We start from the raw sequence: 22,369 nt of genomic DNA, 5'->3' as shown, positions 1-22,369 counted from the left end.
GTGTCAGGACCCTGGAACAGTCTGCTGCCATCCCCCCACGCCCCATCCTTGCACCCGGTTGCCACCCATTGAGTGCTGCACGTCGTTCTTTATTTACACCGTAACCTGCCGTGCCTTTTGCAGAAGCATCGTGAGAAAGAAGTCTCCATATTCACGCACGCCATAACCCAGCTGCCACATCTGCCTGCCCATCTGCTGTCACCATCCGTTCCTCCCAGAGAGCGTCCAGAGCCTTCCTCATAGCGCAGAGGTGCTGCAGGCAGAGTCTCTCCCCCTTGTCTGAGCCAGCCTGGACGCTGCCTCCTCGCGCCGTGTGCGGGCCGGTGGGCTGGCGGTCTTGTTTGCCACGTGGCTTGCAGGCGTCTGCTGTGGCCTCTGAGCTGCTTCCTGACACTTGGCCTCCTGCGCTTTAGCTTCGCCTCTCTGACCGTGGCGCCTCAGTCAGCTGCTGCGCATTTGCACAGCGTGTTGCCGCGTGGCTCTCTTTTCCTGCTGGAGCTTTTTACATCTGTGGGTTTATAGTCTTCGTCACATTTGGAGGTTTGAGGCCATTACTTCTTTGGATACCGTGCCCTTGGGATTCCAGTTACATGTGTAATGGATTTTTTAGTACTGTCCAGCAGTTCACCAAGGCTTTGTTCCTTTTCTTAATAGATTTTTTCCTGTGTGATTCATTTTAGATACATTTCTGTTGTCGTGTCATCAGATTCACTAACCTTTTCTTCCACAGTGTCTAATATTAATCCCACTCAGTACCTCAAGATACTGCATTTCTCAGCTCAAGAAGTTCTGTGTGACTCTGGAGCTCTGATACTTGGTATTCGTCTTTGCATCAGTTCAAGTTTCCCTTTAAGTTCGCAAGCATTTTAAATTTAGAATAGTTGCTCTAAAGTGGAACCCTCGTCTGATAATGCCATCTTCTCTGTCCTTTCTGGGTCTGTTTCCGTTGACCACTGCTTCTCACATTTTCCTCCAGCTTCCCACATCTGAAGGCTTTTGGCCTGGGGTACTGAGTGTTGCAGAGTCTATAGGATCATGTGCTGGATTTGGTTGTCTTTTCTTAGAACCTGACAGTTCTTCTAGCTGCTGACAGGCAGTTTGATTAGCGGTGGATCAGCTGATCTTGCGGAAGCTTGCTTTTGAAATTCCTTAGTAAGAGGAGTGAGAGAAGCCCTTAAATGAGGGCTCTTTTAGCTCCACTACTGAACAGGGTGCAGGTAGGACTCCTCTGGGCTGGCTGTGGATGGCACCTCCTGCCCCCAGGCTTGGGGCCCCACCTCAGGGAGAGTTCTGAAGTCTTCCTCTGGAGCAGCTCAGGCCCCGTGCTGGTGCCAGCAGCAGTCTCTCTGCATCATCTTTCCTTCGTGGGCCTCTGCCTGTACTTCCGGTACCGTCAGACTTCCCAGCCCACAGTCCAGAGGCTTCTCTAGGCAGTGAGCCCAGCAGCCTTAAGAGGCTCCCTTGGCCCTTTCCCTTCTTGCAGGCATTTCTGGCCTGTGCCGCCCGTGTTCACTTTGAGAGCATGGTTGTGTGTTCTCTCCAGCACCCTAGTTGTCACCAGTGGATGGCTTGTCTGGCCCTGACGTGGGTGCCTACTTGGGAAGAAGCCAAGAAGATTCAACAGGACTGCTCTCTGTCCGTTTGCTCTTCCATCCATCCATCCAGTGAATATCTCCTGGGCTTGGGTGGCCCATCATGGCCTCCCTGGGGTGGAAAGGGCCTGCCCCTCAGAGTGGAGGGCGTGCATCACCGACCTAAACACAGAAATCTCCAGATAAAAGGTGGGAGGTAACTGCAGCTGTGTCCTCCTGGGCTCAGCTTCCAAGTCCTCCTCTGAGAAAAGGAGGCTGCGAGTGTGTGTACCATCCCTGCAGAGAACCTTGGAGGTGGCAGGTGGAGTTGGCTCCAGGCCCTCTGTGGGTTTGGGCAAGTCCTTTGACCTTTTCTGATACTTGAAGTTTGTGATAGAGTTTAGTGATAACAAGTCTAAAATGCAGCTGTCAGCCTGGGACCCGCAGGCCGTGCTCCCGGGGGCCATGTGCCCTGGTCCCAGGGTGCCCCCTCTCAGGAGTTCTGGGGGTCCAAGCCGTCACCAGCCATGGAGGCTTAAGTCAAGGGAGGTACAGGCAGTCTGTTTCTCAGGGATCCTAGGCCTTTGGCTTTCAGTGTCCTGCCTGTAGGAGTTTGGAAGTTGTTGACCTGGGGCCTTGAGGCTGCTCTGCCCAGGGTTTTCCAGAGCCTTCAGGAACAGCCTGCGTCAGACCTGCACGCGCGCGGTACAAGCAGACCTGCAGCCGCTCCTGCCCCCACTGGCCCAGTGGCCAGCCACTGGGGTCAGGCCCAGGCCTGTGATGGTGGAGTTTGTGTCCTGAGCACACCCAGTGGACACCCAGCAACTCACGTGTAAGTCCCCATTGGCACCTCCTGCAGCCTGCTGGTTGGCGCAGGAAGAAACCCAGGTGGTGCTGCCCTGCTTGGTGTAACAGCGGAGGGAGGAAATGGGGCCACGTTCTCAGGGGCTGGGAGCCCCCTCTGACAGTGTGACCGACCCATATGGCAGAGGGGCCCATGGCACTTGGGGTTCCCCTTAGCCTACCTGCCCCACTTGGAACATGACTCAGAGGGAAGGGAGAAAGCTGGCAAGTTGTCATGCAACCAACTTCCTTCCAGTAGGTTCTTGGAGGTAATAGAGCTGGATGCACTTTGAGTCATTTAGATGAAGTATATTCGCTTCACAGTAAATATCTGTAAACTTTGGTTTGAAAAAATAAAAACCTGGAACTTCCCTGGTGGTCCACTGGCTAAGACTGTGCTTCCAGTGTGGGGGACCTGGGTTCAACCCCTGGTCAGGGAACTAGACGTGTCACATGCCGCAGCGAAGATTGAAGATCCTGAGTGCTGCAGCAGAGACCTGGTGCAGCCAAATGAACAAGCATTAAGGAAAGAAAGGAGAAACCTTACTTGGATCTAAAACAGATCCCCATCTTCACAACAAAACAGTACGTGCCAAAGGCCACTTTGCTCGATGTTGAAGACACACAAGTAATTTTAGTACATTTTAGAACTCTTTAGGAAATTCTCTTTTCTTGTAATTATTTTAATTTTGTTGTGCTTCATTAAAATGTCATTGGGCCTCTGAGCTTGAGAGTTTGACAGGTGGGATGGTCACATGCCAGTGTGAAGGATACTCTAAAAGCAGAGACTCCTGCAACCCTTGGAGAGGCGCCCTGGCCAGTGCCAGCGTTTCCTCCTGGAAACCTGGTTGGGGGAGCACAGTGGTGAGCAGGCAGCTTACTGACAGGCACCCTGGGTGGACCGGTTGCCCCTAGGACCGAGGAGAACCCATGGGCGAGAGCCATAACCAGCGGCGCTCACCCGGATGGCTGAGGCTGGACCCTCTGGTACCAGCAGATGTGTTTGTGACTGTTGTTGAGCGGCAGGGGCTGAGTGCCATTAGAATGCACCTCAAGAGGGGAAATGACCTGGTGGACCAGTGGGTTGAACTCCACGCTTCCACTGCTGAGGGCCCAGCCACAACCCCCGGTTGGAGAACTGAGATCCCACAAGCCTCCAGCTGCAGCCAATCAATCAGTCAATCAATGAACAGACAGACAAGCACATACCTCAGGGGAATTCCCTGGTGGTCGAGTGGTTGTGAAGTGGAAACATCACGCTTTCACTGCTAAAAGTGTGGGTTCCATCTTCGGTCAGGGAGCTGGGATTCCACAAGCCACGGGGCACGGCCAAGACAAAAGAACACACCTCAGTCATGGACCAAGTGTTATTGACTCCTCCGTTTGTCCCACGATCTTCCAAATGGGGCTCTTGTCCTCTGCCTGACACAGGGGCTGGTGTAATTTAGGTTTCTGCGTGGTGTCTCTTTTGCTAATGGCTGTAGACAGGTGACTTGTTTGTGTGGGTCGCTCGTGTGTGTGTTTGTATCTGCACGATGGTATGAGTGAATTGCTCTGTAGTTGACAGGACTGACTGGGCCTGGTCCTCCTGCTGTCAGGAGGAGACACTACGAGAACCCATGTGGCCCAGAGCCTGGTTCTGTGATCAAAGTCAGGCGACACGGGGACACACACTGGAGACCGGCCCTCTTGGCATCACGATCCTTTTAGCTTGAGCTTTTAGCCTTGGCCAACTTCCCTGCAGTATAAAATCTCACTCACAGTGCCCTTGGTGAATGACTAGGCGTGCTGCAGTGAACCCCAGGCTGAGCTCTGCATGGAGGGGTCTGGGCTGAGGGGGTGAGAACCGAGTGCTGCACGCCCTTTGCTCCTGGGTCACCCCCTGTCTCTGCTCCAGGTTACACCTGCTGTTCCGCAACAGGAGCGCCCTGCCTTCTCGGCATTCAGGGCCAGGTGATGTCAGTGGGGAGGGAGCTCCATGAGGATGGTGGGCATGCAGCTTTGCTCTGGCGCTGTCTTGGCTGCCCTGCTGTCTCCCTTCCAGTCACTTTACGTCACTATTGACTGAAGCTGGTTAACCGACGAGAGTCTCCCCCTGCCTATTCAGTAATTCTCTGTATGTTCAGCTGACATTCCTCAAAGCCCACGTGAGGCTTCGGGGTCATTTGCAATCCACAGGACTTACATCCGTCTCAGGCGTATAGAGAGTGTTAGCGCCACCCGAGGAGTTCCCTCCGGCCCATCTGCAGCCACTCCCTGCTTCCAGGCTCGCACAGTTGTGCTCTCTCATTAGTTTGGCCTTTTCTGAAGATTCCCGTAGGTGGAGTCATCCGTTGTGCAGTGGTGTCTATTGGGTTTCCCTCCTTTAGCTGGCGGCTTTAAGGTTCGTCCATGTCCTGTCCACTGGGGAGTTCATTTCTTTTTATTTCTAGGTAGTATTTTGTTTCTCTACCAACTGATGGACATTTGGGTTATTGGCTATTTTTTGGATGTTGTTGTTTAGTCACTAAGTCCTGTCTGACTGTGCCACCTCATGGACTGTAGCCCGTCAGGCTTTTCTGTCCATGGGGTTTCCCAGGCAGGCATACTGGAGTGGGTTGCCATTTCCTTCTCCAGGGGATCTTCGCGATCCAGGGATGGAACCTGTGTCTCCTGCATTGGCAGGTGGGCTCTCTACTGCTGAGCCGCCAGGGAGGTAATGCGTATTTCTGCTGTGCCCATTTATGTATGTTTTTGTGTATTCCTATGTTTTCATTTCTCTTGGGTATATATATCCCTAGGAAGTAGAATTGGTGGGTCACATGATAACTGTGTTTACCCTTTTAAGAAACTGCCAGGGGACTCCCCTGGTGGCTCAGTGGTTAAGAACCTGCCTTACTGTGCAGGGGAGGTGGGTTCAGCCCCTGGTCAGGGGACTGAGCTTCCGCACGCTGTGGAACAGCCACGCCCGTGTGTCACAGACATGGAGCCCACATGCCGCAGCTGGACTCTGTGCACTGCAACAGGGGTCCTATGTGCTGCGGCCAGGCCCTGATGCAGCCAACTTAGTGGGTATTGGAATACCTGCTGGGCTTCTCCACAGGACCTCGTATGCTCCCACCAGTAAGGGACGAGAGTTCCTGGTACACACCTGCGTAGTCTGCACCACACTGATGGGACATGGCTTCTCCCGTGCTTACTGGCCACCTGCAGGTCTTCTTTTGCGCCTCTGTCTTTAACCTAGTTCCAAGCAAAGGCTGCTTAAATGTTGCATCTCCAAGGGCCCAGCTGGATGGGGCCCCCCTGGTGCTGCCTCTCTAAACCTGTGAACTGCATTCCAGGCAGCAGGCTGACCATGGTTTAGGGGGCAGGTCATCTGGTCTCGAGGCTGCCGTGAAGGTAGCCTGGCCTCTGTCTCAGCAATGCAGCAGCCCTTGCACCTGCAGGGGCTGGAGGACATCCTGTATCTGCCCACCTGGCAGTGAGGTGTGATGTGCTTTAAAAGTGTGGGGTGGGGACTTCCCCAGCGGTCCAGTGGTTAAGACTCCATCTTCCAGTGCACAGTGCGTGGGTTCGATTCTCACTACAGGGGGCATGGGTCAGGGGGCTGCTGCTGCTAAGTTGCATCAGTCGTGTCTGACTCTGTGCGACCCCATAGACGGCAGCCCACCAGGCTCCTCTGTCCCTGGGATTCTCCAGGCAAGAGTACTGGAGTGGGTTGCCATTGCCTTCTCCGGTCAGGGGCTAAGGTCCAAAACATAAAATAAATCCTTATATTCTTTCTCAGATTTAAAAAAAAATTTTTTAACGTTTTCAGTCTTTCTCAAATTAAAAAAAGTGTGGCTGGCTTCTGGGGTGTCTGATTCCGTGGAGGTGAGTGCCGGAGCTGGGTGTGACTGCTCAGGTTTGCTCCAGGTGTGTGAGTGAAGTCCTTGGAGACTCTTGGCCAAAGGGGAGGCCCCTGTAAGCCGAGCGGGGTGAGCATGTGGCCCCTGTGGTCCAGGCTGGCCGAGCACGGTCCCCCTCACCTGTGGACGGCCGCCCGGTGGTCTGACAGGGTCATGGGCGCTGAGAGGCCAGCCTGCCCGCTGGTTGGCTCCCCCCGTGTGTGCAGCTGCTCTGCCCGCCCAGGGCCCATGGCGGGCCTGACATTCTGGGTGCAGAGCAGACAGGCAGTTATTGCAGACTGGACCTGAGGTCCAGGTAGGGGGCCTCCCTTAGGCCTGGGAACGCTGGGGCGGGGGCCTGAGAAGCGGGCTCTGTTGGAGACAGGCAAGCCCAGGATCCAGGCTGCCACGAGGAGGAAAGCTGAGAACTGCAGGCCCAGAGGCTGATTCGGGCGCTGTGGGATTGAGGGTGGAGGGGAGGGGGTCGTCGTGACGAACCAGCACCACCCCGTGAGGTGGGGTCTGTTACACAGGAAGTGCCAAGGGCCCGGGATAAACGAGAAGAAGTGTGACCCTCCATCTGGATCCGTGTTTTTCTCAAATTCCACCAGAAGGCTGATCTCTGAATAGCTCAAGCTTAAATTAGTAGAGTTTTTTGGTGTATTTTTTTCCTGTGACATTTGAAAACTCTGTCGCCCCAAGCACAGGGACAAGCTGCTCTGAAACTGTGACGTGGGAGCTGGGCAGGCGTTGGGCTGTGTCTTGTCAGGGCCTTGGGGTGGGGGGCATCACCTCATCAGCGTGCCTCCTGGCGGGTGCTGCTCACCCCGCTCAGTTCCGCTCCCCATGGAGTACTCTGAGCCGGGATGGCCTGGGCTGGTGCTGGTTTGCAGGAGGATGGTGAAGCGCCGTGCACTGCCTCTCGTGTACCTTCAACCCTGGCCCCTGGCCCATCTGAGGAGCTCTTACTGATCCGTCAAAGCCCTGCTCCGGTGACTTTTCCTGTCATTTTCAACACGTGTAGTTTATTCTTTTCACCCCTCCTGAAAACACTGTCTTTATCCTGCTCCTTGTATGACTGGGAAGTGAGTCTTTGGATTTCTAGATATTTTTTTTTCCCCAGACGTTAAACTTTTAATTTAGCCGATTAACAATGTTGTGGTAATTTCCAGTGAACAGTGAAGGGACTCAGCCGTACATAAACGTGTTTCAGATATCTTCATTGACATTTTCCCGTTTTGCTTTTTTGCAGGATTCTGTTTCACTGAGACCTTCGATCCGATTTCAGGGAAGTCAAGGGGTGAGTCTTTTTTTGGTCTTAATCATACTTATTTAGAATTGTGGCTTGCTGGGCACAGCAGCCCGCTGGGAGCAGTGTTTTGGCCCCATCCCCCTCTGTGCCAGGCAGGGCCCTCTGCTGAGCCACGGTCTGCCTCTGGTTGTCTCCAGGCTGGCCCCATGGCCCCTGATGTCTCCAGGAGCCACATCAGGAGGCCCTCTGTGGGCTGAAGGCAGCTCTTCTGTCCAGCAGTTCCTGAGTTCCCACTTCCTGTCGTTGCCAAACTCCTGTTCTGACTTGATCTTTGTGCTGATTGGAAACTATGCCCCCCTAGCCCCGAAGGGCAGGGTGCTTCTCTTTGTCGGTGGACCTGGGACCACAAGTATTTAACTTTTTAGTACCGGGAAGTATAGAAACTCAATACTCAAGTTTTTTCATGAAAGATACTTTATCATAAATGGCCATCTTACAGAAACGTTGAGGAATGGGAGGAAGGGCATGTTGTCCATGGTCCTTGCCACCCAGGTCCTAGGGCCCCCGTATCGTCCGCCCACTAAAGATGCTTTGGAACACTTTAGGTTTTTTCCTAGTCTTTATTGCAAGTCTTTTTTTTTCTTTGAAGAGTCGCCACACGCGTTTTAAGTCAGTTTCCACCTGATAGCTTGCTGGCTTCTTCCAGAATCGGGGAGATCTGTAGGTTTCGCCCCAGGCAGGGTGCTCCAGAGAGACGGAGCCTTGAGATACATGTTTGCAAGTGCAGACACAGTGATACCAAGAGATATTGCGAGACGCTGACACACAGGCTTGTGGGGCCGAGGAGCCTAAACTCCATGCAGCAGGCAGGAGCTGGTCCCAAGGTTCGTGGGCGAGCTTCTTCCTCACTAGGGAAGCCTCCGTTTCCCTCTTAAGGCCTTCCACTGATCGTATGAGGCCTGCCCAGACCTGGTCATGGGTTCACCGCATCTACAGAGTACCCGCACAGCACACCCAGGTTATACCTTTCATGGAGTCACTAGAGGCTGTGGCCTGGCCAAGGGAACACCATCACACCAAGACCAGTCAAGGTCAGTGAGATGCCCCTAAAGGCCCCAGAGCACACGCCCTGCCCGTGCCTTCTCTGGAGCGTCCATGCCTCCTTTGGCCCTGGCCGCCTGCTTCTCCTTTATCCCCTGCGATGTTTCCCCAAGGGGCAGGGCCGGCCGGGCTCGCTGCCAGGTTGGCCCAGTGGCGCCCTCCTGTGGCCTGTGGTCACAGTGTGCCCTCAGCAGCCGTGGGAAGATGAGGAGGCCAGGGCACAGGTTGCTGTTCCTTTATCCATGAGCAATGCTGTCTAGTCAGCAAGACACCACTGGGATGCTCTTAGAAGTGCTGTGAGGGTCTCCTGGGATTTACACTGTGTCGCCCAAATCCCTGTGGCAAACTTAAGAGCCACATCCATTCAAGAAAGGGTCCCTGCCTCTGAGTTGAGAATTATGCTTTGCCCACGTTTTTTTCCTTCTGGGCACTCTCATGTGTCATGGACTTCCTAGAAGGTGTGGAGGGTGTGGAGGCTGTGTGCTGCAGCCAGGAGCAAGCCAAACCGTGAGTCTCCACTAAGAGGCTCTTCCCCAGGTGGGACTGTGTGAGGACTGGAGGAGGCCTGTGGCAAGGGTTGCTGTTCTTTCCCAGTTCACTGTGAAGGACCAGGCACTCGTTATGCCCCTCGTGACCTCTGGGTCTTGTCCTTCTCCTGGGTGTTGATAGAACATGACCATTCCTCCCTGCCAGGTGTGAGAGGCCTGGCCTGGGGCCAGGTGCACAGCAGATGCTGTCGTGGTCAGGCACAACTGTGTGGTCACTCGGAGCAGTGTGGGGAGGAGGCAAGGCCCTTGCTCTCTGCTCCTGGTTCTCCTGGTTGTACCCTCCAGCCTCGAGGCTGGAAGCAGAGCTGGAGGTGGGCAGGTCGAGTTGGCCCAGCTCGTTCAGCACTCCTGGTGCCTGTGCTGACACCATGTCTGGACCCTGGGTAGGCTGGCAGGGCCTGCTTCCCAGAGGCCCATGAAGCTGGCAGACTGGATTGAGGCCCTCTTTGCTCCTTCACTCAGGAACCTCGGCCAGGTCTTCTTCCTCTGGTTGTTGGCCTCCCTGCCCAGGAAAGGGGCCGTGCACCTAAGGTCTGGATGCAGGTTAACGTGGCCTTAGGAGGGGGCCTTCATGGCGGCCCAGTGGCTGAGACTCGGCACTCCCAATGCAGCGGGCCTGGGTTCCATCCCTGCTCGGGGAACTAAATCCCATATGCCTCAACTAAGAGTTTGCGTGTCGCAAGTGAAAACCCTGCCTGCCGCAGTGCATATCAGAGATCCCAGGTGCCGCAGCCGGGCCTGAGAGTCCCTGCGCAGCCAACAAAATGAACCATGGCCTGAGGAGAAGCAGAGTCCCGCTGCGGTCCAGAGCACGCTCACTTGGTTCCTGGCGCTCGACCCCCCGATGTGAATGCAGCCCAGCTGGCAAAGGGTCTCGGTGTCCCCCAGCTCCTGGGGTGGGAGGCAGGTCCGACCTGGCTACTTCCCCACCCATGCAGAGAGTGCTGCGACGTCTGGCCGTGGTGGTGTGCGGCCAGGCCCTGGTGTTGGCTGGTTCCTGGGGGTGACCATACGGCAGCCTGTAGCACGCCCAGCTTTGGGGCAGCGTCATCGGAGCAAACGCTCACCTTTGTTTCGTCTGCCAGGGCCGTGTGTGTGTGTTCTCTGCTTTCTCTCAGACGCTGGGGTGGCTGCCCTGGGCCCCTCTGCCATCAGGCGTTACTTCTGAGCTCTCAATTCCTGACAGCTGGTGAAGCATCAGCCTCCCAAGGGGAAGAGAAAACCCCTGCACGGGCCGGCCCCACCCCAGACCTCTTTAGTTGATGAGGAAAGAAAGGAAGGTTGGATCGGTGTCCAGGGCTGTGTGAGGCATCTCTGTGTGCTGCAGCGGGAGCCCAAAGGCAATTTCTAGAATGAGGTTTGACGGCCCTTGTCAGAGGCCTTCACCAGTGTGTGTCTGCGGTCCAGGCTCCTGCTCTGCGGGAGTCCTCAGGGCCAGCTAGAGCTGGAGCCCAGGGCTGCTGGTCGCTGCGGGACGGGGCTGGCTTGGAAGCCTGGTGGGGGCGGGCGGGCTCGGCGCCCTCCCTCTCCCTGTCCACAGTGCGGGCGGGCAGCCCTCAGACAGGAGGCAGTGGTCAGAAAGCGCCCGGGGTTTGGGGCTGAGGGCACGAGGGCACAGCCCTCGGAGAGGAGGCAGCGCTCAGAAAGCGCCCGGGGTTTGGGGCTGAGGGCACGAGGGCGCAGCTCTCGGAGAGGAGGCAGCGCTCAGAAAGTGCCCGAGGGCCTGCCAGGGGGCGGAAGAGGCTGCTTTGCTCTTGGAAGGCCTCTTCAACCATCCAGGGTGTGTGTGGTCACTTGTGTCCGATGCTGTGGGACCCCCTGGGCTGTAGCCCTGCAGCTTTTCTGTCAGTGGGATTTCCTGGGCAAGAATCATGGAGTGGGCTGCCATTTCCTCCTCCGGAGGATCTTCCCACCCGTGCAGCCGTGCAGTAGTAACACTTCATCCAGAATATATTTTATGCTGAGGGTTCCCTGAAAATAAAAATAATAAAACAAGTGTTCCCTGAAAACCCTTTGGCCAGAGTCTGGCTAGGCAGTGTTTGGTTCCTGTGTGCCCGTTTGGTCTTGCTCTCTTCTGAAGAGGGTACCAAGTGCGTCCCCCACCATTTCTTCATGCCCACAACCTGCTTGGGGCTTCATTTGTCTCTTTGAAGCCCCTACTTGCACTACAGACTCATCAGGCCCCACGTACATGGGGTTAGGGCTGCCAACCTGACTTGGGATGAATTTCACAGGGGCTTGACCTACCCACGGTGGAACCAGCACCCTCCTCGGGCCTCAGGATTGGACATCAGCTGCTCTGGTCATCCGGGTGGGACACAGCTCTTTGGAGGTCCAGGTCTCCCTGTGCATCTTCGTACTCAGGCACGTCCATGAGTCTGTGGCACCTCCCTCAGCCTCCTCATACCAGGAGTTAGGGCTGACATCAGATGCACTAAACTTGCCATGCTCAGGCCTGCTGTGGGCCCCGTGGTGGCCTCTAAGGGAGCCAGGACTTGGTCTAGAAGATTGTGGCGCAGAGGCCGAGTTTCAGAACACATGATGCGCTCTCTGCCATCACAGAGAAAGCGAGGCATCCTGGGTCATTCGTGCCGAGCAGGCTGGTTTCCCTCACTGGTTCCCAGGGACTGGTAGCCATTAACCAACATCGTAACAGCCCGTTAACCAGAGGATTCCGTGTGCTCTGGTGCCAGAGAGCTGGGGAGGGGCTGGGGCTTCAGGACTGCTGTGGCAGGCTCCATGCAGGCCTTCCCCCCCTGTCTTGCTGCCCCAGTGGCTGCACAGACCCTCCTCTGGGCACTGGGCTGTGTCCCCCCGACTCGAGGATTTTGAAAGGGCCAATATATACCCGTGTGGAAAAGTCGTCACTGGGCTGAAGAATCACAGGGAATGATCCCCCAAGCCCCTGCCCGGAGAGGAGCACCGTGGTGTCGGGACCTAGGCTGTACCCTTCTCCTTTACTCTCCTTGACGGGGGCTGTGGCAGGCAGTCAGGGCAGCCGCTGCCCTCTGAGCAGCCGGAGATGGAAAAACGTTGCCGGGGGAGGCCAGGTCTGCGCCAGAGTCAGCACATGGTGAGGGAGAGGCTCAGGGTCGGGTGTGGGGAGGAGCCGCGTTTCAGGTCTTAGGCTCTGTCAGAAGCACTTTTGATTTTGCTGACATCATGGTGCACAGTCTTCCCGCCGCGTTCTGGGTGACTGCGTCAATGTGTACCTGCCTGTGGGGGCCTCTCCCGCTGTGACCCTCAGGAGCATCTGGGCGCTGGGTGTTCAGTTACTTCCGTAATGGAGAGCAATAGTCACGTCTGCCCAGGAGTGCGTGCGACGGTGCAGGGTGGCTGCCAGTGCTGGACAGTGCGATGCTGCACATGGACTCCAGTGTGTGTGTGTGTGTGTGTGTTCACATAGGTGTTTTCCTGCCCCAGGTGAGGCATAGCAGGCAGTCCAGGTTTACGGTATAAACACACTTGCCAAGCGTGAGCTGCTTCGTTCCCCTTTTGACCCTTACAGAAACGTGTGTGTGTGGAGATCAGGGTCTGTGTGGCTGGCCAGGGCTGACCTGGCGTTGGCACCCTGCTGGTCTCCCTGCCACTGGCTGCACGTCCTGACCAGGCCCTCCGCCACCTGCTGCATGCACAGAGGGATGCTGGAGGGCCAGGAGAGAGCACTGGGCAGACACCAGCTATGGGGTGGGGCCGGTGGGGCGGGGAGCTGGGGGACAGCGTGATCGTCAGCCCAAGGTCGTCTGCAGTCCCTGGACAGCCGCTGCAGACTGCCCCTTTCTCCCAGGCCAGGCTCTTCCTGTCCCGAGTGGCTGGGCCTGGGGGGCACTCTCTGATGCCTTGGCTCTCCCTGTGAGGGGAGGGAGCCTTTCCTTGCAGCAGGGACTGGCTGTGCATGGAGGGGGTTCTGCGGCATTTGGAACCAATCCTGGGCTGCATGCCCTCCCAGCTTCCCTTGAGGAAAGCTCACACGCACCACCCCCTCTACCGAGGGCTGGGGCGGGAGAGCTGCTGCTCTCACTGTGGCCAGAGCTTCGTGTCCTTGATCACACAGACTCGACTCAGACAGACCGAGCTGACTGCGTTCGCATGTAACAGCTGGGCACGGGGCAGGAGGCGTTCAGCTCAGGGTCGCATGCTGTCCAGCGCCGATGGGGCGTGCTGGTATCCTCACGTCACCTCAGGAGGCGTCCTCAGCTCGGCTTGCAGAGGTGGCACGACAACCCAGGGACAGCTTGCTGCCCCCTCAGCCCAGGTGCTGCCCCTTCTTGTCGATCGTTTGTGACTCCTCCGGGTGTGTCTCCCTAACTGTGACAAGCCTTGGTGCTCCAGCCCAGGGCGGACCTTAAGGCTGGTCTCCTCTGGCGACAGGGCTCTGGAGGCCCTTCCCGGCCCGCCCAGGGGCTGGCAGCTGGAGCGTGAGGTTTTCCTGTCTGTGTTTCTCAGCAGCTGCTGGCCGTCACCCAGGGTGGGCAGGGGGCCGGAGGGTCGGCCTGGAATGAAGCGGCCTCTGGGTTTCCTGCCTTGCACTGAGCCCTGCGCCTCAGCCAGGACTAGTGGCCGGCCAGGCCATCTGTCTTTCCTCTCCGGCAGCAGTGGCTTTGCCTAGTTAGGCTACAGTGGTGCCGTCTGTGTCAGGGTTAGGTGAGCCATGTGCATGCATCCCGTGTCGTGGTCGGCAGGGGCAAGTGCTGCCCATCTGTGAGCCCCTTGGGGCCCGTGCCTGCATGCCTGCCTTCTTCCCGGACACCCAGGTAGAGGGTGGCTCTGGCCTGGAGGAGGTGGAGAGGGCCTCGCCACGTGGCAGAAGGGGGAGTGTGTGCCAGGGTATCTCGGTCGAGCATGCCAGCCCGCTGCTGACGCCCACCTGTCTTGCCCCATTTCAGCTTTAAGGGTTGTCTCAAGCCCAGTCTGCCCGGCTTGGCGGGGGAACTGAGTTGTGGCCTAGATTGGAGTGGGCCCCTGCCTCCGGGTGTGTGCCAAGAGCTCGTGCTCCTGAGCCCACAGTGCCATTGCCGCAGACATGGGAAACCACACGCCCAGCCTGCGCCACTGTGTGGGGCCCAGGACCCAGCAGCAGTCTGGCCACGGTGACAGGCTGGTCTGTCAGGAACAGGGAGACAAAGGGGATGCATTCACACATTACCAGGGACGGGCCAGGATCGCGTGCTGGCCCCGCCTGTGGGCGCCCCAGTGACACCCCCTCTCCATGCAGCACATCTCCATCCCCCAGCCTGACTGCCCCACGGAGGCACGCACGTTCTCCTTCTACCTCTCCAACGTCGGCCGTGATAGCCCCCAGGGCAGCTTCGACTGCATCCAGCAGTACGTCTCCAGGTGAGCCTTGCCCAGACTGCCCCAGCTCTCACGATGGCCAGGCCCACCTCCCTTGACCCCCACTGTGGCGTCCCCCACGCCAGCCCGCCATGCGAATGTTTACTGCCCCAGCTTTCCTTCTCAGATGAGCTGTTCTGGCTCTTACAGCGTGTCCAGGGTACAGGTGTGGGTCTTGGTGTGCCCCCTCTTGCCCAGGAACCTGGGTTCCCTTGCTTCTTTCAGGTCAAGATGTGCCTTGCAGAAACCCCATTGCCCAAGTCAGCACAGACCCCGTTTCCTAGCTGGGAGTGTCGGGTGGGGGCGGGGTCGGCCCCGAGGCCACCTCTCCGGTCACCCTGGGAGCTTGCCTCACCTTCTGGCTCTCATCTTGCAGCCGCGGGGATGTGCTCCTGGACTGCCTGGGCAGCGTCCAGGACAAAATCACGGTGTGTGCCACAGATGACTCCTACCAGAAGGCGCGGCAGAGCCTGGCGCAGGCCGAGGAGGAGACGCGGAGTCGGGGCGCCATCGTCATCAAGGCCGGAGGCCGCTACCTGGGTGAGGATCAGGGGCCGGGGCGTCACCTGCGGGGGTCTTGTGCCTGCTGGGCAGATGTCAGGAGAGTTGGCGAGTCTCAGGGCCTGTCAGGAGCAGGAATAGGAGTGGTGGGCTGACAGAGGCCAGGGGACCTGGGTCCTTCTTGGGTGGTGTCTGCTGCACTCTGCATCCAGGGTGGATTAGAGGGCCTGAGAGTTCCGGAATTCTGAATTGCAGGGCCCCTTCTCCAGGCTGTAGCCTCGGGTACGTCTGCCTCTCACCATGCATGAAGCCAGAGCTTCAGCCTGTCCTTCAGTGGCCACCCCTGCCCTCACCTGCCCAAATGTCTCCTTCCCATGGCTGACCTGGCCAGGGCACAGTGCAGATGGCAAGATGCACTCTGCGGCGGGCAGCCTGCTGCTGTGTTGGGGCCAGTGAGGGACCATGGGGTGGAGACCTGGAAGGAAATGCGTTGATCCCTGTTTCCTAGGACCTTCCAGCCCCTCAGCATCTGCTTGGAAACAGTTTCAGAGAAATTGAGACACTGACCACATTAAAAGTGCGGTGAAAAGTACTGTTTATTTAGAAAGCTCCATCATGCTGCCTCAGTCTTGCCACCTCTGGAGGTAGACATAGTTAAAGAATCCAGTGAATTCACTGTCAGGCAGAAAAGGTCTGAGAAAGGCACGAACTGAGGGAGAACCTTGATGGCTTTGGGAGTTTTTTTCTTCTTTAAGGAAAAGTCAGTCTTTCACGTTGCTCTACGGAGCATGCAGTCTCCCTGCCTAGTGGTGGGGTTGGCTCTGAATGAAACCCAGATTGTGCTGGCCCTCCTGTCAGCGTGGGGCCCTGGGGGGCATGGCAGTGTGTCCCTGGGGGGCCTGGGCCCCGGGCTGTCAGCTGCCCAGGAGGTGCCGGCCAGAATCCCAAAGGGTTATAGCTGCCTGCTACTGCCTTAAGATGCAAATATGGACATTTGTACACATTTTAATAAGTTTTGGGTGGGTCTTTTAGCCAGAATTTATTTTACTGCTCCACCTAGGGTACAGTGAAGGCTTTTGCATTGGTTTGTGTTCTCTGGCCTCAGAAGCCACAGACGTGCAGTCCTGGCTGTGCCAGGCCTCTCCCCAACTCCATGTCATCAGGGTTCTCTGGAGACGAAGTCTGGCCCTGCAGGTTCTAAAAGCACTCCTCTGTGTTCATTTGACAAGTCAGAGTTGAGGGACACGTGCAAAAGACAGTTGTCATGGAGAGGTTTGTGGCCCAAGGATTTAAGACCTGCACTGACTTCGCTCAGAAGTCCTCCTCCTTCCTGCGGTGACAGGGGTGTCGTCCAAGGTGGAGTGAGCGACTTTGGATGGAAGCCCCCTCTGTTGAGAGCACCCCGGGGGGCTCCATGGAGGACCCCCTTGCACGTCTCTTTTGCACCAGGAGGGTGGGAGAGAGGCCTGCGGCCCCTGGGGCTCCGAGCACAGGCAGGTCTGCCCAAGTAACCTGATGCTTTTATTTTCTCCTTGGTCATAAAAGAGCATGGCGGGACCCAGGGGACCAGCAGAGAGCTGGGAACTGCAGGCTCTGGGCTGGTCCTACTGCTGTTCTGGGACTCCCTTTTAACTAGCCATCAGCCCCCTTCCCTACAGGGACCAGGGGTTTAGATGAAGTTAGTTAAGGCTCTCAGCCCACTTCTGAGACTGGGGACCCCGCAAGTGCCCATTAATCTGCTTGTGGTCAGCAGGTGGCACTCTCACTGGGCAAGTGGGGCTGCACGAGGCTTAAGGTGCCTTCCTCTTGGGCTTGGTGAGAGCTCGGCGCTGTCGGCTGTGGGCCATCCATGGGTGTCCGTGTGCTCGCTCAGGAACGTGCCATCCGCTCCAGGCAGGGGGACACGGCGACCACCCCTCAGCCCTTCCCATCCCTGACACCTGGCTCTTACTGTAGGCAAGAAGATTCAGTTTCGGAAACCGGCCCCGGGGGCAGTGGATGCTGTGCCCTCTCGGAAGCGGGCAACCCCTATTAACCCGGCCAGCGCCATCAAGAAGTGCAGCACTGGCGGGGGCAGCGGGGTGTCTCAGCGGCCCTTCAGGGACCGCGTGCTGCACCTGCTGGCGCTGAGGCCCTACCGGAAGGCTGAGCTGCTGCTGCGGCTGCAGAAGGACGGCCTGGCGCAGGCGGACAAGGACGCGCTGGACGGCCTCCTCCAGCAGGTGCGTGCTGCCCAGGGTGGGCGTGGGGCACTTTTATTGTCCAGGGCTCCACTCCTCGCAACTGTAGGCTTGCAGGCAGTGGGCGTAGCATGGGGGACCCAAGACTTCAGATGCACGAGGTTTCTGGAATTGAATGAAGCCTGGGGAATCCACCAGCGCAAGTTAGCGAGAACTCAGGCTTCATGTCAGGTGGGTCTCCTTGTGACTTATCAGTTGTGGCGCTAGGCAAGGGGCTTCATATCTGGACCCTCAGGCTTCTGTCTGTGGCTGGGGCGTGACTGCAGCACCTCTCTTTGGGGTCAAGAGCTAATCAGGCAGGAAGGTGGGGCCAGCAGGCAGAGCCTGCTGTTAAACAGCCAGGGCTTTGGAGCGACAGCGCTGGTCCCAGAGCTGCCTTATGTCTGGAGGCGGCAGCTCACGGACTCCTGAGAGGGTGAGTGGCTCACTCCCGATTCACCGCCTTAGCTGGGCCACGTGGATGCCGCTTGGCCGTGAAGTGGCACCAGGCCACCTCAGAGCGCTGCTGCTGCAAGGATCTGTACCCAGCGGCAGTCACACCAGTGTTCTGGGACGAGCTTTGGCCTGCCTCAGACACTCTGGGCTCTGGGGTGCTGCCTCCTATGGTCAAAAGTTGGCGCCATGACCATCCGGAGCTGTGTCTGAGGAGTTTCCGAGAATTTCTGAGGATTTCCGATTGACCGAGTTCTCCTGTGGGCACCCTGCTGCCCCTCTGCACCTCCCTGAGTGCAACCCGAGGCTGGGGTGACCACACACACCTTTGGTAGGAGAACGTCGGCATGGCTCTTGTCCCCCCGTGCTCAGACTGGCATCCCTGTGTCATCATCGCCCCCCAGCGAGTTCAGGGCACAGGGCAGGGGGGAAGAGGGGCCTCGGTGACCAGCCCTTGCACTCCGAGCACGAGTGCTGATCTGAGGCTGGGCCCGCTCCCCTCCCCTTCACCATGGAGAAGCCCCCTGTGTCCCGAGGGCTGAGGTGCTCCCCGGAGCCTTCGTTCCTGTCAGAGGCTCCTCCGTGTACTCACTGGGGGCCTTTGTGCAAACTTGGCCTCCTGAGCCGCCGCCCGCCACGTGGAGGTTGTGCTGGTGAGGTCTGAGCTGCAGTGTTTCTCCTGGCAAGCTCGGGAGTTGGCTCGGGGCCTAGAGAAGACAGATAGAGTACTCTAGTCCAGGGGTTTTCTCTGGGGCTTGCTAGAGCATCCAGAAAACTCTGGAACCAGGAAGGGCATTTCCCAGGGTGCTCATTTCCTTGGAAAGTCACATGTGTTGCCTCACTCTTGGGAAATTGGGGGAAGCACACAGGAGGCCCTTTCCCTGGGCTGGGGGCCACCCAGAGCTGCCTCCTGCAGCATAGGGTGACTGAGGCAGGGCTAAGGGAGCTGGGCAGGGTCGTCAGCCGTGAGCCAAGACTGAGGGCAGGGGTGACAGCCACGCCTGCCCCGGCTGGTGCCTAGAGCATGAACCACTGTCCAGCCAGGTCCTTAGTCCCTGGGGTAGCGTTCTGAAGATTGCCCTTGCTCCTGCTCTCCAGTCTTGTTCTGTTGGGGCCCAGAGTGAAAAAGCAGCACATGCAGAATATGAACCTTGGCCGACCCAGCGTTTGATTGCACCTGAGATTTACCCACTGGGTGACCCTTAGACGACGGGGCACCAGGCTTAGTGCTCTGGAGAGAGAGGGGGCTGGCGGTCTGACCTGGGTCTGCCTGGGGCACCTGCTCCATTTGTAACCGCCAGGGTGCTCTCGTCGCTCCTGCTCCTTCCCTGGGGCCAGAGTGGCATCGTGCGAGGTGCCCGCTTCCCCAGTCAGCTTGGCTTCGGCGGCTCCCCAGGGTGGCCCAGCCCAGGCTGTGTCTTGCGCTAGAGCATCCTGGGTGCCCACTCTGATTTCTCCCATTCTCTGATTTCCTGTCCCATCTGCCTTGAGCTTCTGTGTTTGCTACCAGACTTGTTCTCCCCAACAATTGTGGGAGGGGCATTGGGCCCCACCGGCGTGAGGATAGGAAGGTGTAGGGGCTGCACCTCACTAAAGATGCTCATTTCTTAGCCTTCCTGCCCGGTGACCAGGGACTCCGACGAGCGGCACTGACTAAGCAGCACTGTGCAGAGACGCCTCCTCTTTTACTTCTGTGAAAGCATCCAGAGAGAAGATTTGAGGCGTTCCACCTTCCTGGTGGGAGTGTGGATGGAGGGGTGGCTCCTCTGGAGAGCATTTTAGTGAAGCGTCTCAGAAGCCATAAAAATGTTCAGAGCCTTTGACCCACTAATCCCACTTCTGGGAAGCCAGCCGAAGAAAACCGTCACCAGCATGGAAAAACCTGCACAAGTGACATCTGTTTATGCTCCAGAGAAGCTGGAAACAGAGTCCGCGTCCAACAAAGGAGAAGGCATTGAGTGAATCACAGTGCAGCCTCTTGGTGGAATATTACTCAACCATTAAAAAATGCTCTTTGTGAAAACCGCCATGACGTGGAGAATAAATTCATAGTCTCAGTTGTAGTGAAAAACAGCAGCTGTCGTGCCAATCACACAGTTCCGCACGCGCCTTCTAAAGACCACAGTTCCTGACAAGACACTCAGGAAAGTGCCCTCTGCGGGTCAGGGGCCTGAATTCCTTCAAGCACATTAAGGCAAATGTTCTAAATGCATCTTTGCACAGAGTCTTGAACTCAGCTTGTGTTAACCAGAAGCAGCAGGGCTGGCTGGTCAGGGAAGGTGGGCTCAGCTTGGGCCCTGAAGACCCCCTTCCTCCGGCTCCCCCAGCTCGGCTGACTTTGCCACAGGAGCTGTGAGTTTGAGAGCGTGTGTCTTAGTCCATGCTGCTGCTGCTGCTGCTGCTAAGTCACTTCAGTTGTGTCCGACTCTGTGTGACCCCATAGATGGAAGCCGACCAAGCTCCCCCGTCCCTGGGATTCTCCAGGCAAGAACACTGGAGTGGGTTGCCATTTCCTTCTCCAATGTGTGAAAGTGAATTCGCTCAGTCGTGTCCGACCCGTAGCGACCCCACGGACTGCAGCCTACCAGGCTCCTCCATTCATGGGATTTTCTAGGCAAGAGTACTGGAGTGGCTTGCCATTGCCTTCTCCGGATCTTAGTCCATAGGCTACTGTTATAGAACACCATGGCCTGGGTGGGTTAGACACCACAGACCGTCACACAGCTTTGGAGACTGGGAGGCCCAAGATCAGGGCACCGGGAGACTGGGTGTCTGGTGACGGCCTGCGTTCTGCCTTCTCATAGTCATCCAGGGCAGAGGGTTGAGGAAATTGGATTCTCTTTTATAAAGACATTTGGGCTTCTCCGGTGGGTCAGTGGTAAAGACTCTGCCTGCCCGTCCAGAAGACACGAGTTCAATCCCTGATCCAGGAAGATCCCACATGCTGCAGAGCAGCTAAGGCCCTGTGCCACTGCTATTGAGCCTGTGCTCTAGCGCCTGGAAGCCACGCCTGCTGAGCCCATGCACCGCGACTGCTGAAGCCCAAGAGCCCTAGAGTGTGTGCTCTGCAACCGAAGCCACCGCGCTGAGAAGCCCACATGCTGCAGCTAGAGTAGCTCCCAGCTTGCTGCATCCAGAGAAAACTCACAGCAACGAAGACCCAGCACAGCCCCTCCCCCAAAAGACACTCCCTCATGGGGGCTCCATTCTCATGACCTCATCACCTCCCAAAGGCCTCACCTCCTAATACCATCGCCTTAGGTTAGCAGGGGGTAAGACTTGTTTTGTGGAGGACAAAAATGGTTCAGTCCACAGCAGGGGGATGGACTGCTGATGGAGTCTTGGACATGTAGATGGCAGCGCCCCTTTGTGGAGCCAGTCTGGCTTCCAGCAGCATCTGGGCCTGCTGCTCTGACCCTTCTGCATCCCAAGGGCCACCGTCCCGGCCTGCAGAGGAGTTGGGGGGACAAGTGTTGGCTTGGGGCAGAAGTGTGCTGTCCTCTTTCCCCTTTAATGTCTGTCTCCGCCTCTCCCCGCACCACCCCGCAAAATGTTTTCATGATCATGTCTGTCTCTTGGGCTACACACGAGGTGCCCCTGGCTCTGTCTTGCAGGTGGCCAATGTGAATGCAAAGGATGGCACCTGCACACTGAAGGACTGTGTGTACAAGGATGTGCAGAAGGACTGGCCCGGCTACTCGGAGGGAGACCAGCAGTTGCTGAAGCGGATGCTCATCCGGTAACACTGCTGCCCCATCCGTCCATGAGTCCCCATCCCCTGAGCCTGGGGCACATCTCATCTCCAGGAGGCTGGGGCGGCCTCCTGTGGCACCAAAGCCCATAGGGCCTGCAGGCAGGTTGGAGGGGTCTGTAGAGACTGCCTGGGTAGCCCACCGTGGCCTCCTGTAGGGAAAAGGCGAGCCTTGCTGGGTGGGGTAGAGGGCGTGAGTTTCTGTGTTGAACATGAGAACTTCAGGACAGAAGGCCCCAAAGCAGCCATTCCTGCTGCCCCTCCTGCCCCTCCTACCAAGGTCCTTCTGAAATCTGCATGTCCCCACAGGCTACTGCTGCAGGCCGCCTCTTTCTTAAAAAGAAAGTCTCAAGGACTGGAAGCAGAGAGGAACAAAGCAAAACAAACCTTCCCACAGACACTATTAAGCAGCATTAATTAAGCACATCCCCTCTCGGGTTAATGGGGACCCCAAGTCAGGAGTAGCCAAGGTGGCCCTGGGGAGACGTGGTTAAGTCGGCCCCTGTCTAAGGCGAGCAGTTAATGATTTCCTTCTCAATTGATGCCTGGGAGCCCTGGCTGTGAAGCGCCCTTCAGAGCAGCCTGAGATGCTAATTAGTCCTTAAGTGGTTTCTCAGGGACTTGGAGCAATTTATGAAGTGTGTTTTTTTTTTTTTTTAAGTTGTTTAAAGCAGTAACTGCATCTGGAAATCAGATCCAAATTGGGGCCACTCTAGGTGAACCATGAGTTCCTCCTTGGCCCTGCGGGGTGCTCACCTGCTGTTCTGGGGTCACTCTTTTGGCTCTCTGGGCGTCGTCTACTGCCCACCAAGCACGTCTCAGATAGACACTGTCACCTCCCACAGGTGTTCGCATCAGCGGTAAAGAATCCGCCTGCAGTGCAGGGGACGCAGGTTCAGTCCCTGGGTTGGGAAGATCCCCTGGAGGAGG

The 22,369-nt window shown here is 57.2% G+C and overlaps 1 protein-coding gene across 1 annotated transcript in view; it reads left to right on the top strand.

The window, feature by feature from the left end:
* The window catches only part of ELL (elongation factor for RNA polymerase II), an 83,317-nt gene that overhangs the window by 46,620 nt on the left and 14,328 nt on the right, over positions 1 to 22,369 (top strand). The window contains exons 2-6 of the mRNA XM_055430683.2: positions 7,533 to 7,580; positions 14,397 to 14,518; positions 14,892 to 15,055; positions 16,973 to 17,238; positions 21,303 to 21,427. Of these exons, the coding sequence (XP_055286658.1) occupies positions 7,533 to 7,580; positions 14,397 to 14,518; positions 14,892 to 15,055; positions 16,973 to 17,238; positions 21,303 to 21,427 (725 nt within the window). The remainder of the gene's footprint in view (positions 1 to 7,532; positions 7,581 to 14,396; positions 14,519 to 14,891; positions 15,056 to 16,972; positions 17,239 to 21,302; positions 21,428 to 22,369) is intronic.

Source organism: Moschus berezovskii, chromosome 8 (genome assembly GCF_049115385.1).
Source record: "Moschus berezovskii isolate FMDL1 chromosome 8, NW_MosBer_1.0, whole genome shotgun sequence".
Lineage (NCBI taxonomy): Eukaryota > Metazoa > Chordata > Mammalia > Artiodactyla > Moschidae > Moschus > Moschus berezovskii.
Note: the sequence above shows the minus strand (reverse complement) of the source record. Positions and strands in the feature narration are given on the sequence as shown.